Genomic DNA, 15,698 nt, shown 5'->3' on the forward strand with positions numbered 1-15,698 from the left:
TAACAGTAAATGCATACAACGGACACGTTGCCTTCGCTATCGGCTTACAGTAACGCAGGTTGTGCATGTGTTCGTGTGCATCTGTGTGTTCTTGATATGCCTTCGACAATCAAATGTGGCTCACTTTGTGAACTAATTGTGCGACCGGCGAACAGACGCGTTGCTCATTCGATTTTCTCTGGCAAAGTTTGGATCATTTCGGAATATCGTCAACATTTATGTTGGGTTGCTGTCTCTTTAGGTCACGGCTGGATGATACTGACTCGTCATGTTACCACGGTGAGTTTTCTGTTCGTTTCTTCAGTCCGTTCTCGCAGGAGATCCTATTTTTTAGAAGACAGCGATTTGAAACAATAACAGATTTAGCATTTTTTGCACAGACTGACTTTTTTTTCTACGACTTAAAAGCAGATATTTAACATTCAGTCTTGTAATTTGCTCTTTTATCTTTACTATGACTTGCTGTATTTTGCGAGCAATCGTGTTAAAACTGCAATAACGCTTTGTTTCAGCGATTGGTAAAAGAAAAAAATAATAAATCAGAAACTAATCGAAAGACTCCCAGTGCGCGCACGTTGACGTGACAACACACACGCATAAACACATTTACAATATTTTTATTGTTAAAAATGTCAGTACGTTCACGGGCACATGCAATTATATTGTATGAATGGAATTGTTTTAATATCGGACCATGTGTATAATAGAGAGAGTCGTTTCCTCACGGTAGCATTTAAAGTGATTTCTTCGACAGTACAATAATATACTGATTACAAGTGATAAAGATAGAAGAAAGCTATATGGCATATACATTTATTTTGTTAGCGATCAGTTCATCAGAGCTGTAGTGATGAGACAATTTTTAAAGACGTTGAATAGCTCGCAACGAGTTCTATGTACAATCCTGCGTGGGACACAGGGGCCCACAGATTATATACTGTCAACGTGACTGTCCAGTGCGAAATTCCAAGAACTCAGACATTATTGGAGGAAATAAGGAAGACGGCGTTGCGCAAGAGGAAAACACAATCAAGGCATATGGCTATAACGATTTATGAATGTAGTTCCTATACTGTTAATTCGGCCACAAAGTGAGTGCACGCAAGTACTTGTACATGAAAAGTAATATGTAGCGTAATTTAAACCATCATTATTTTTGACTTTTACACTTAAAACAAAAAACAAAAACGCTTCAACACTTCTTGACACTAATGACATTGGTTTACGTAGAAACGTATTAGCGCGTATATAGGAACTGCTGTCTATTAAAATTGTAATCTTTTATTGCTGTATTTCATCAAAACGGAATTATTCAGTATACAGTATTTCACCAAGTGACTGAAATCAGTTTGATGGACAAACAGTACTAATGACACAGAAAAGATGGATATGCCACTGAACGTCTCATGATATCTCACATCATCTAGATTCATTGAATCCAGCGGCTTGTGTAGCGAGTATACAGCGTGCATAAAGAAATCCTTTGTATAAAGTTCGCATGCAATAGAAATGGTGTCATTGATATTTTTTTGATATCCTTTTTACAGTCGAAATGAAGAATATAATTTGAGTCTCTCTTGACACTACTTACAGATGTGACTGACCTTCGACTTTTCCACATGCCAACTGACTATAGGCAGGAAGGTGCCACCTCCCTGCCTATAGGTAATGCACATTATTTTCATTACTGTATATTTCTAATTAGTGTAAAGGCTTTTGAATGAAAGACAATGGATCAGTCTGTTGTATTTGACTCTGCATATGCGAGGACAGGAGATATGTTTTCTTACTGTTAATTCCATTAAAGAGACAGGGGATGCCGTATTAACATGGTGATCCATGATTCAAACTTTATTCTTAAAATCTCTAAAGATTCTCTCTCTTCCTCTCTCTCTCTCTCTCTCTCTCTCCCTCTCTCTTTACCAACCGCGGGTTTTGCCGGTATTCAGTGGTAAAATTTACGAGAAACTCTGCTGTTCATGTCACTCTCATTACCGAAATCGTGATATTGTTCTCAGTTCAGTTATAAAGTTTACGTTTATTTTCTAAAGTTAATGTTAGAACCGATAAATTCAGAGCTGGTTTATTGCCGTTTTGATTCTATGTTGCTCTGCGTAAGGCAGATAGTTACGGTCGATTATTACTCTTCAACACTTTTTTTTTCTTTCTTGTGTTTTTGTGTGTCTATGCTCTGCAGTCCTGCAGATCATGTCAGTAATTTTGTTTCAGTCACTCCTCCTAATGGTCAGTTACAGCACGTCACGCACCGATGCACCTCATCGTATACATCCCGTGTATACGGTGTGCACTGCACTTCCCGTTGCACCATACTTCATGATAGGCCATTACTGCGTAATGTCACTCATTGTAAATGGATTTTGATTTTGGAATAGATGACCAACAGCTAGTCAACCACACAAGCCAGTATTTCACTATCAATGAATTCAACAGTCAGTTTTTTTTCAATAAGGCAAATCAGATTTGTGCTAATTTCAGTTTAATTCACCTTAATTCAAGAAGTTTAACTAAAAATTTCGATACGTTTGAATTATTTTTAAGTTCCCTCAATGATTTTCCATTCTCCGTTATAGGAGTCACCGAAACATGGTTGCACACCAATTCCCCGGACCTATTTGGCATTGAAAATTATAATTTTATTCGTAATGACAGAAAACATGGCATAGGAGGTGGGGTTGCCATGTACGTTAATAATCATATTAGATTTAAAATTCGAACTGATTTGGGTATTCAGGGAGCAGAAAGTTTATTTATTGAAATCTTAAATGATAATGAGAAAAATATTATAGTTGGTACTATTTACCGTCCTCCACAAAATGACGTTCAATCTTTTATTGACAACTTCGACCAATGTGCTAACGAAATTTTTGGAGAAAGAAAATCCATTTTTTTGATGGGAGATTACAATATAGATTTATTACAACCTACCCATTTCCATGACATATTACTTTCCAACTCACTGCATCCCCACATCAATAAACCTACCAGAATAAATAACACCACCAACAGTAAAACATTAATAGATAATATACTGTCTAATGTTATAACTGAAACCTGTATCAACGGTATCCTTTATTCAGATATATCTGATCATTTACCGATTTTTATGATTAATGATAAATCTGTAATAACTCCAATACGTCGCCAACCCAAACAATATTTGAAAATGTATCGAAATGAAACGCCACAAAATATTGAGTCATTGAATCAAGATTTATTCGAAGAACAATGGAATGACGTCTTTGAACTCCAAGATGTTAATTCTTCCTACGAAATTTTTTTACAAAAACTATTAGATTATTATGATAAACATATTCCTTTAACTCCCAAAGTAAATGGAAGGAAAAGAGCCCGGCAACCGTGGATTACTCAAGGTCTTATACATTCCATTCTTACTCGAAACCGTCTTTATAAAATATCTCTGAGGAAACCTACTCCTGAAAACGTGAAAAGGTATAAAACATATAGAAATAGATTAACTTCTTTGATTCGAGTTTCACGTAAATCATATATTTCAAATAAACTCGAATCTAATAAGGATGATAAAAATGCTCTTTGGCGGATTGTTAATGAAATACTCAAAAAGAAACCTACGGAATGTCCTGATAGCATTACCCATAATGATAAAGTTATTACTAATTCTGATCAAATTGCAAATATTTTTAACAATTTTTTTGTTAATGTTGGTCCTTCTTTAGCTGCATCTATTCCCATAAATGATATCAAAAATTATAAAGATTACTTACCTGAAAGTAATCAAAACTCATTGTTTTTTACTCCAATAAATGAATCAGAAATTATTGATATTGTTCGATCTCTGAAATGTAGTAATTCCTGTGGGCCTGACAAATTAAGGGTGAATTTTTTGAAAAAAATAATCTACCCCTTAGCAGCCCCTCTCACCCATATATTTAATTTATCCTTACTTAACGGTGAGTTTCCAGACTCTTTTAAAATCGCCAAAGTTATCCCCATTTATAAAAGAGAAGATCCATCACTGGTGAAAAATTATAGACCCATCTCATTGTTACCTGCAATATCGAAAATTTTAGAAAAATTAGTTTATAAGCGTCTCTCCTCGTTTATGATTGAAAATGAAATATTAAATGTGAATCAGTTTGGCTTTAGGAAAGGATTTTCTACCGATTATGCTATAATTAAATCTGTTGATAATATTATTGATGCGCTTATTAAAAAGGAGCACATAATTGGAGTTTTTATGGATCTTAGTAAAGCATTCGACACTATTGATCATGACATTTTATTTGAAAAATTACATAATTATGGTGTGAGAGGGATTACTTTGTCATGGTTTAGAAGTTATCTAAGTCATCGAAAACAATATGTTGCATTTAAATCCAGTCATTCGTTCCATTTGAACGTGTCATGTGGTGTCCCTCAGGGATCTATCGTCGGGCCTCTACTTTTTTTGATTTATATTAATGATATCATTAATTCCTCTCCTCGTTTAAACTTCATTTTATTTGCAGACGACACCAATGTTTTTTATTCCCACAAGGATATTGTAACATTGGTGGATACAGTTAACATGGAATTAAGTAATATTTCGAAATGGTTTAGAAGTAATAAGCTTTCATTGAATATTGATAAAACATGTTTTATACATTTTCATACGCTTCAATCTCAACCCACCCTTCCTCAAAGTATTTCTATTGATGATATAAACATTGCTGAGAAACATTCAACCAAGTTCCTAGGAGTGACCCTAGATAACAATCTAACTTGGAATACTCATGTTCAGAATATTATAACAGCAATATCTAAGGCAACTGGTGTGTTAAGGAGAATAAAATACTTAATTAATGATCAAACTTTAATGATGTTATACAACACTTTATTTCTACCATATGTAATGTACTGTAATATTGTATGGGGCAACTGTAGCAAAACCAAATTGAACACAATTTTTCTTCTTCAGAAAAAGGCTCTTCGTATATGCACACATTCAAATTTTTTGGCTCACACTGATCCCATATTTTATCGCCTAAAAACCCTAAAGGCCCATGATATACATTCATATTTAACTGCTATATTTATGTACAAACACATTCGAAATTTATTACCATTTTTCCATAATGCCCTAGTTACTAATGATCATATTCACTCATACCCTACCCGTCGTTCCCATGATTTTCATTTAAGTAATCCAAAGCTTTTACTTGCTCAAAAGTCGATTAGACATCACGGTCCGGATACATGGAACACTCTTCCCGAAGAGTTGAAACAGTGTGCCTCCTTGTTTTCATTCAAAGCAAACTTAAAGAAGCATATTTTATCACAGTATACTTCAAATACGAATTAAGCCCGAATAATTTATATGACTTATGTTGGTCTCCCGATAGTAGCAACATCGTAAGTCATTCCCTCTTCCAGCAAACCAATTTTATCATTCCAAATCCCAGCCTATCTGCCCCTGTGCACTCTCAAGCACTCGCACGCACATTCACCACCTTCACACATCAGAGTTTATATTCCCCTGCTATCCTCGCAGCAGAATTTGTATTGTTTACCAATTTACCTATACCTACCTTTTCCTCGGGCCGGCCATCTTTTCAAGCAATGCTTACAATGGCGGCCCTCTGCATTATCATTTCCTAAATATAATATTGTTATTGTAATCCCAGCTGCATAGACATGCATACTGTAATATCATTAATTTCCTTTTATATCATTGTTTATGCAAGTCAAACGACTCTGTTTCAAATATACTTTGTATATTTCCCATGTTCACGATTATTCAGTTTATGTACAATGTATATTGATTTGCAGAAAATAAAGTATCTATCAAACAAACAAGGCGTTAAATGGCACTCCAAACCAATGTTAGTGTGTTTGGTCTGACGCATAACATTGATTATGGCTTTCTTATCCGATTTAGGTCATTATACTCACCGATTTATTCTGCAGGTGCTCTTACTTTTTGTTATGTGTTGTTTGGTATCTTTCTATCATTGGCAACCCCCCCCCCCCCAAAAAAAAAAAAAAAACCACCAAACAAACAAATACTAACAAACTTCTGTGGTTTCAAAGTTGGCAGCCAACGTGAAGAATAAGTACATCTTCGCATGCAGCGGTAATTTGACTTATCAGGAAATATAATAAGTAATCATTGTCTTTACTGTTCTCTCCATACTTCACCCCCCTCCATTTCCAGCAAAACCGCAGGTCAAAAAACAAAAGGATGATCCGCCTAAGGCCCGACTGGCACACAAGGCCATGGTCATTAACAAGCTCGCGACCCACGTTCCCGATCTGGTCCTTACCAGATCCAACACGACGCGCCTGCCGCATAGCCAAAAGTTTGAAGGAGTCTTGATGTTCGCCGACATCTCGGGTAAGCTTTTAGTGCACATTGTGGATAAAATGGGCATCGATCTTTGTTTTTGTTTCTTAATTAATTAGTTAGTTAGTTAGTTAGTTAGTTAGTTAGTTTGTTAGTTGGTTAGTGAGTTTGTTTCTATGCTTTTGTTACGTTTTAAGGACACATGAACATGCCACCTTTGTCTTCTTTTTTCTGTTGCTTTTGTTACTTGGCATGTTTTTTTTTTCTTTTGAACCTTTTTATTAATCAGATAATTGGCATGTCTATTAAAACAAAGCTGATCATATGAATTCATACAGTAGGAACAAAATGCAACAACAACAAATATGAAACAACAAAAAATGTAAGGAATTACATCAAACAGCATAATAGAGATACACATAGTGGGTTATGGTATTCATGAAGGGTAAGGATCAAAATAAATCTTCTAGAAGGGACAATTTCTTACAATGAATTTCGTCAGTTTTCTTTCGTTTGGAAATGTAAAGTATTTTGTGTTCTAAAAAAAAAAATGATGTCAATCCAGATAAAAATCGCATTTGGGCGGTGAGTTGGCTCAGTCGGTAGCGCGTCTATCTCACCACCCTAAGGACCCGGATTCGAACCCGAGTCTAGACTGAGCAATGTTGTGTGTAATCATACCGTCCCCTATAGCAAGAGGCAAAAACACTCTATCCCTCGGATAGGACATAAAATGGAGGTCCCGTGTATGAGAGAGTCACAACTCATGCACGTAAAAAATCCCGCTTCATTCATACATCGCAAAGAGCAGGGTGTTTAACCCGGTGAAGTGGTCCCACCTCATCACATCCAACTGGACCCCATGGAAGATCAGCTAAGCGTATAACTGAATATGGGCTATCCAGCCATCTTCTCAGATGGAAATGAACAAAGAAACAAACAAACAAATATAAATGTTTCTCTTTAACATTGTCTTACACCTTGGTAGCTGTAAAATTTAAAAAGGGCGAAATAATCGAAGCAAAACATAATTTTATTACCAATTACGTTGTGGATTACATACTTTTCATATGATACATGTAGATGAGTACAAATTTGGCTTCAGGCTCCAGATACTAGTTCCGAAAAGAAGTTTAAATTCATCAAAATCATGTTTTATCATTTAATTTTCTTTCTTCTGTGTTCTCTCTAGTGTCAGTATCATGTAATGATTTTTGCAAGTTTTTCGAGGCTGAGTGTGACATTGGCTACATGAACTTGTGAATACCTTACAAGGAGACTTTGGCAATGGAAAACACGACAAATCAAAAGGATGCACGTCATTTCATCCGCGGTGTACAATAGAGAAGATAAACAATGTAGGAAAAAATGATAATTCAGTCACGCTTTCGTACATAGGTACCTGCATCACATTGCATCGGCAGAGTCTAACATTATCATTTTCAAGTTCATTATCATTATCAAGTTCAGTTAGTTTCATCCAAGTTCGGAAACGAAAAAGCCTCGCAACTTCAGGAGGTTCTCCCGTAACAAGAAAATCTTAATTGTTTTCAAGTTGTTTTTTTTTTCACTGATCTGTTTTCATGTGAGGCAAATCTAAGATGCGTTGTAACATTGACGTGTAACATTTCTTTTTCAACAGTAAATGTTTTTACAACGCGTTATACCAAAACAGTAGCAGAATGCTCTGTCCGATACGCTATTGCAATATAGTATGTTGTATACGTTGTACTTTTTTTTTCTTGAACTTGTATCGAGAAAAAAAAAATGTGCTGTTAGAAATAAAATCTAATTTGAATTGAATTGAATTGAAGTAATTAAACATTGCTCACCAATGTAAATGGCAAGGACTTTGGGGAATTTTTTTTTGTCTTACGTGCAGACCAACTCAATGCGAATCAATATCCAAATACACTGGTTAATGCAAATCCAAATACACTGGTTAATAAAGTGGTTAATGCATCCACATCGACGTGTACACACACACACACACCTGTAAGAACATTAATAACGAAAACCTTTTGCTACATGTGAACCTCAATTACACTGGAAGAATTCATCTGACCCATGAGCCTACTTGAGGATATTCAGTGACGATAGCACCTATAAGGACACACAAAAAAAAATGTTTCAAGTCACTTTTGCCCAGTCATTCTCAAGCAGTGTGGTAGGAATGAGCCATTTGAAATCACAGCAGGTGATAAGGGCACAGACGATAAGACGCGAGTGCTAATCCTTATTAAGCTCAATATAAAACGCGTTAAGCCCAAGGAGGTATGATGGTGTACCTCCTTGGTCAGCCACACGGTCTACAGCTACATTAGGAAGACCTCATGTTACATTCTGTTCATTGAGAAAATTTGAAGATAATAGAATTATGTTGAAAGTGTCGACAATCACAATATTTCGGAATATAACCGTGTCAAGATGTGCTTCTAAGCTTTGGTAGGGCAAGAATAGAGCAACATATAGGATCTCAGTGTGATGTTACAGGTATAGTAAGTTCATAATTTTGGCAAGATGTGATGAACATCCGTACAGATTGATAATAAACACCCAAACAAACAAACAAAAGACAAACAAACAAACACACAAACAAACAAACAAACACACAAACAAAATCCTGCCTCGGTAACTACCATGACTACAGCATGTTTTGCTATTGATCTCAGCCAGAGGTCTGGACGTCAATGTCAGTGGGCTGGTAGCTTACATTCAAGTTTTTGGATATTTTGCATATTTGAGAACACTGTTACAAGTCATTCTGTTCACCTATGTGCATACTTTTTCAATGTATTTCAATACATACGTAATATGCATTTGGAATCCTTCATTAGGGGAAGCTTTCTGGTTGTCAGGAACAGCCTTTGCTGAAAAGGGATTTATGAATAATATAACATATTGGTTTATTACGGCGGATCGAGTTCTCAAAGTAAATGAAAGCAAATATTTCTACTCTGAAGCTTGACGCAATGATAAACTTCAAGTTCTGGTGAATTAACACTTGCTTATAATGTTCACTTTCCCCCGTAAAGTTTTTTAGCACTGAACAGCTTTTCTCATCTTGATCCCTCATTACTTTTGCCATTCTGTAAGCCTGACTTTGTGAGATTATACTAAGTGTTATTGTATCTTGTGTATAAGCTCAAGGTGTTTTATAAGCATTGCAATATGATATAGTATAATATGAATATGTGATAATACATATGTATATAATGTTGATTTCATAGATAATCAGTACAGTATTGAATGCAATGGTGGTTGAAATAATGCACTCAATAGGGGCCAAATTCTTCGGACTGCTAAGTTAGCAAAAAGTGAGCTACAATTTTCATTACAGTCAACAGCATGCTTATATTGTATGTAGCTGTATAATTGACATTTTTCAATTATTCCCTTCATTGTATAGAATTGATAACTATGAAAGCAACTATCAAACATGGACGATGTTTCACGTGCATAATTCGTATTCGAAGAAGTGTAGTATGGATAAACTTATAGAAAATGAGATTGTGGGATAGTTGATTTTCGGGGGTTATTTTGCGATGATTTTTTTTTTTAAATACTGATAGTGAGTGTGGCCTTGATTTAGGGATCTAAAGACCAATATGGCATGAACATCCTTAATGAGCCATATTGAATGTCCATGAAGGTTGTCAGGCTATACATGAGTGCATGCATGAAACGGCGGAGACAGGACAACGATTTGGAGCAAAGTCCGTGTTCTCTGTAACAGTTCACATGTCACATTGCATTAGGCCTGAAAACCTTGTTCCACAGCAGCGTAGCTATTAATAAAATGTAATCCATGATATCAAAAAGGCAAAGTGGAAAATTCATTGGCGCGAGCCGTTAGTCACAGCCTGTGGCAATCCGGGTGGATAACACCAGACTGGTGCTCCTTAGATATTTTGATGATCATACCCTGCTAAATATAGCTTGGTACGGCTTAAAATAGCTGCTGTGTTAGGCAAAGGGCGATGCACATGTTGCCTGCATCAGCTCATTCAAAAGATTTGCCATAAGTGATTTTTTTTTCGTAACTTTCTAACTATTTCTTTTTTGTTTAATTCTTTCATTCTGAAGCCTTGAAGTGAAATACCAGAGAAATTATTCCAGATCGATATTTTGTCAGGATCTCTGTCTACATCCCGGCCACGACACGCCCACATTGTCTTTGAGGAAGACAGTGAAAAGAACATAGAGAAATTCTCTTGCAGACAATCAGATCACACCGAAGGATCTGATAGACAGATTAGGAGAATACGTCAGAAGTATTTTAATGCAGATGCAGTCATGGAGTACTCAGTCTTGACAACAGAAATTAAGACACATGTTTATGAATAGCAACATTTTCCCACACAGACACGCGGAGGAGTCTCATAAATTCACGTAATATTCATGCCTGAAAATGATCTTCAGATACTCGCTTTCTCTCATCATGCAATACACTTTTTTAAGTTACTCGTTTTTATCTTTATCACTTCCTGATTTTTTTTTTTATCATTAAATCATAGTGATCATTCATCACTCTGCACAAAAGCTAAAACGTTCTGTCTTGTCTGTGTAAACGAATTTTCCATGCAATGTCGTCAGCTTTCTTTTGAAAGCATGAATGTCCGGCGATGTTTCAGGCATAAAAATGTTCAATGACCGAAAGAAAGAAAGCGAAAAATAATACTACATTGATAAAATGAACAGACTGAAATTTAAAAAATTATTTTCAGAATGTCAATTCAGTCATGGTACACGGATTCATTATTGCAAAAGGCCAGTCGGCCTTCTATTTTTTTTCTACTGTAAAAATAGTTTGCTTTGTTGTAGTTAAGTAATATCGCTAGTTTATTATAACTTTTTGTTTTGTTTTTGTGTATTCAATTAGGCCCAAAACATAAAGTTTTGCTTACTGGGGACCATCACGTATAGTAATTTGATTTTCTTTGTATTTCTGTGTATGTTGTCAAGATAATTGTACATATTATTCTTTCTTCATGCGCATAGTTAGCTATGATGAATGATAAATCAATACAATCTTTTCTCAAGTGATTTGCTGATCTAATTGTACCATCACGCAGGAACAATAAATGAATGAAATGAATGAAATTCTATGTTTTGTAAAACTTTTCAAAATGAAGAACGAGTGTGCAGAGCAGATTTTTTTTAATGAAATATCCAGGCAATTTGGTATGCCAGAAAGTATCAATAGACATGACAAATATTGATAACCCGGTATAGATATAAGTAAAGAACAAAAAGCATCAACCATGCATACACTTATGATCGTATGTGGCACCTAGGGACTTAACTAAGCAGCCGAGACGGATGTGATTCTACACTGTAGGCCTACTACATCACTGGAATGGGCCCTGCATGAATCGTTGAAACTGATACGTACCTCGTTCAATGCACGACAAGGCATGAAGTTATGACCGATGATAATCATCAACCGCAATACTGTTGCCAATGGTTATGATTAACATGTATGATAACATTGCCATTTGAGATAATAGGACCGCAAGGGTCAAACAAATTGACCAGAAGGTTATTTGCATGTACTAGTGTCAGTTTCTCCTCAATTGTGCAGGGCCTTTTTACCGATTTCTCGATACTCTATATGGTTCATTTCTTCCAAACTCTTGCAGGCTTTACAGCTCTATGTGAGCGCTACAGCATGAGCTCCCGGTCGGGCTGCGGCACGGATCGTCTTTCCCGCGCACTCAACGACTACCTGGGCGAGATTGTTGAAAACATTCTCGGGACGGAAGGCGATGTCCTGAAATTTTGCCGGTACGGACAAGATAAGCAAATGTTGTAAACCTATGTGAAGTCCGAGAAATAAACCTTGTGTTAATTCTAGGCGCATTATATCAGTAGATTCATATCACATCATAATTATACGCAAAACAATATTTAAAAAAAGATGTTAATTGATTATACTGAAACAAAAAAAGTTAAGGATTGTTCCCATCGACATCCGACTGTTGGGTAAACCACGTACAGTAACTTTCTTTTCTTTTTCCTTTTGGAAGGATTCTTTCCAGAAATCTGTGTTCACGGAGCAAATATATGTGACATCATACACGTTAAACAATATGTTCAAGAAACGTTTTTTATGATTCTTGACACATAATGTGAATGATTCTTCCCATGCACCGACATCCGACCACATGGAAGAATAGAATCATTACAATAATGAATCTGAAATGGGCAATCCATCCATTTTGTAGTCTCTCTTTGATTCATGTATGATTTATGTATTATTCTGTGTATTTTTAATGTGAAACGGATAATAAACAAACAAACAAACGACTGATGCGTCAGTCAGATAAGTTTCTTTCCTCTTTTTTTTTTTGTTAAAAGATTCTTCCTTGGACTTCATTCATTCACGGAGCAAATTCATTTCACATTATACGAAAACTATATGATTTCAACAAGTTCGTATGATTATATTGAAATATAAAGTGCATGATTGTTCCCACCGACAGCCCGACTGATGCGTAAGTCACTTTGGTTTCTTCTCTTCTGTTCTTTTAGAAAGAATCCTTTTTTTTTTTCCCATTCTACGAATTTTGCATTCATGGAGCGAACCGTATCCTTTCACATGTAACTGCCCTGAATTCGTACAACTGTGAAAACTCTTAATTGTAACAATGGGCAATGCGCTTGCCAAGCTTTATCGGAAGACGGCTCATATCCCGCAATTAAGTAAGTAATATCTTGTGAGGCAATTTAGCTCATTTAAAAAAAGGAGGGGGAAAAAGCGGCGTTATTCAGGTTACTTGGTGACAAGAAAACATCATAACTGTCCCCTCGCCTCCCCAGAGCGTGGTGCACACCGACCATTACGTAATATTTGCAACCATAGAAGTGGAAATGGATTTCCACAGGACGAAGACGGACGAAGAACACAAAATGTTCCAAATTGTTGACAAGTCGAATAAAATACTTTTTTTCCACTTTATGTATGTAACATCCTCTGCCATCTGTTCCGTTTTGCCAATGTCAGTACTTGTTCGGTCTATTGAGCCCAGACTTATTACTGTGTTCTTTATCAGAAGGCCTATTATACTAAATAGACATCTTCCACATCGGTCACTCTGAACAATGAATATGTGCATAGCTCTGATATGAACTCAGACCTGAATAAGTTGTTTAAATCATGGCATTTTCAATCATTATAAACGAGCTTGAGATATCCTGTGCACAGCTTCGAAATTCGAAGTAGATCAAATTTAGAAACAAAACAAAAAACGAATCGAAGTGCAGTAATGAAGTGAATTCAAAATTTAAAGCCAGCAGGGAGCAGTGCAAGTAATAATTAGATATTCAGGCTACATAGTTTTGAGTCTTGTTGCAAATATATTTGTATACGTCTACATGTAGCCAGCTGAATTTCAAATTGTCGTTTACCATTTGAGTCACTATACCATTGCATGATGGATGGGGTGCCCAACAGAAAATCACTGCACACTCTTGTAATGAGAAAATAAATGATGTCGATTTGGCAAAGAGGGTAAAAGAGAAAGAGAATACAAGAAATGTGAACTTATCAAATTTCTCACAATACAGGACAAGGGGTAGGAATGATCTGCGAAAAGATTTATACAGTTGTATTAAGTTTGTGCCTGACTGAAACTTACTACGAGATTTGAACGTGTCAGTGAGCTATAGTCAAATTACAATGCATTGATTGAATCCAGTTTGTATGCATAATTGGTTATTGCTGTGTGGGAGAATCGTCGGACCAGTTATCTGGCTATCAAGAAGCAACCGTTGTAATAAAGGTGTGCAGTTGATTTGCATATACGCAGAGAAAAATGGTCCGATTGTACCCCGGCAGGCGATGCCTTCTTAGCACTGTGGAAGGTGACGAGGGCGAACATGGATCACATCCTCACCCGGGTGATCAAATGCGGGCTCCGTATCCAGGAGCGGTGCGACAACTGGGACACGGAGGTCGGAGTCAAGCTCAGAGTTAAAATAGGTAAAATGTCAAAAGAACCCCTCCCCCACCCCCACCCCAAAAAAGGAACAAAAACAAAACCCAACAACATCAATACCAAAGCAGCACCCCAAAATGATAAACGAATATGATAATTGCGAATTCATATCGTTGTTCATTCCGAACAAAAATAAAACAATTTTAAAAAAATCTATGGGCTCTTGCACAGCAATTTCTCTCAGTGAGAAAAAAAAATATAATAAAGGTCGTGTCTACGGTTGTCTCTACAACTGAAAATGTCTAACGGTTTAAAGTTTACTTTAAGCAGAGTTTTCTCATGCCGCATATTCGGTGACATGCTTAAACAAAAAGTAGGATTTGGAATGGGAGGGGCGGGAGGAGAGATGAATTTTTTTTCAGTAGCTGACCTTGACTGAACGAAAGGACATCGTTGACAACGAGTGAACCAATTTCAATGACCTTTATTTTCTATTGATGAGATATCATGTGAGATTTACGAAATTACATGTACGAAACGGATGTTACTAAGTTGTTCAATAGCTTTGCTCTCATTAGTTCAGTCAACTTGAAAAAGAGTGTTTTTTTTTTCATCTATTAGGACTTGCTTTACTATTCCTTGCCAACGGTAATCCTCCTCCCTCCCATTATTTCCCTCTCTTCTGTGAAGCCTTGTCGATCGGGCCCGTGCGTGTGACCACTGTGGGGAACGAGAGCTGCTCGCATTTTGTGCTTAGCGGCCCCGCGGTGCTCGAGGTGAACATCGCGGAGAAGTTCGCCCTGTCTGGCGACGTCATCCTGTCGCCCAAGGTGTGGGCCTACTGCCCCGATCACGAACTCATCGAGCATACTTTCAAGGCGGATGACAAACACTTGGCGGTAAGTGCGCCGCGGATTCAGCATGTTAAGTAAGCGTCACATGAATGGTTGAAGTCAGATTCCACCGTCTAGCTAGATAAGCGCCTTTAATCCAGCGGTTGGGAATTACTTCAAACCGCTTCTTGGCTGATGACGTCCCGTTTCTTATCTGCTCAGTCTTTCCGACAGTCCGAGGTAAATCCCGGATTCAGCTATCATTGCCGATTTTCGTCTCTCCTTCTGATACAATATATGTCGCCCGTTTTGGAGAATGCAACTGAATTATCATACAATGTTGGCGTCGATGATAAAGTTGGTTGCGTACGTTTGAAAAAAAGAAGAAGAAGAAGTCATTATACACGAAGAGAGAACCATACAGATCGGTACCTTGCCTTAAAAGGTCGATTTCTTCATTTATGTCGTCGAAGTTATGTATGGGCTAGAAGGAGACCAATACACGATTATCTAAGCAAGATCATTCATGTTATTGACGTTCCAAAGAAAGATTAAAAGCATCAGCAAGGAATTCTCACGCATAAGTTTTCGTTGATTTGGTAA

At 36.8% G+C, this 15,698-nt stretch overlaps 1 protein-coding gene across 1 annotated transcript in view; it reads left to right on the plus strand.

Annotated features, from left to right (window-relative positions):
• The first annotated feature begins 218 nt into the window (after nucleotides 1-218).
• LOC139718227 (adenylate cyclase type 10-like) overlaps nucleotides 219-15,698 on the plus strand; it is a 51,557-nt gene continuing 36,077 nt past the window's right edge. The window contains exons 1-5 of the mRNA XM_071629706.1: nucleotides 219-279; nucleotides 6,194-6,373; nucleotides 11,965-12,104; nucleotides 14,159-14,306; nucleotides 14,953-15,161. Of these exons, the coding sequence (XP_071485807.1) occupies nucleotides 219-279; nucleotides 6,194-6,373; nucleotides 11,965-12,104; nucleotides 14,159-14,306; nucleotides 14,953-15,161 (738 nt within the window). The remainder of the gene's footprint in view (nucleotides 280-6,193; nucleotides 6,374-11,964; nucleotides 12,105-14,158; nucleotides 14,307-14,952; nucleotides 15,162-15,698) is intronic.

The sequence above is a fragment of the Diadema antillarum genome, unplaced genomic scaffold (assembly GCF_040938485.1).
Source record: "Diadema antillarum isolate AM-2024a unplaced genomic scaffold, OU_Dant_1.0 scf00000091, whole genome shotgun sequence".
NCBI classification, from domain to species: Eukaryota; Metazoa; Echinodermata; class Echinoidea; order Diadematoida; family Diadematidae; genus Diadema; species Diadema antillarum.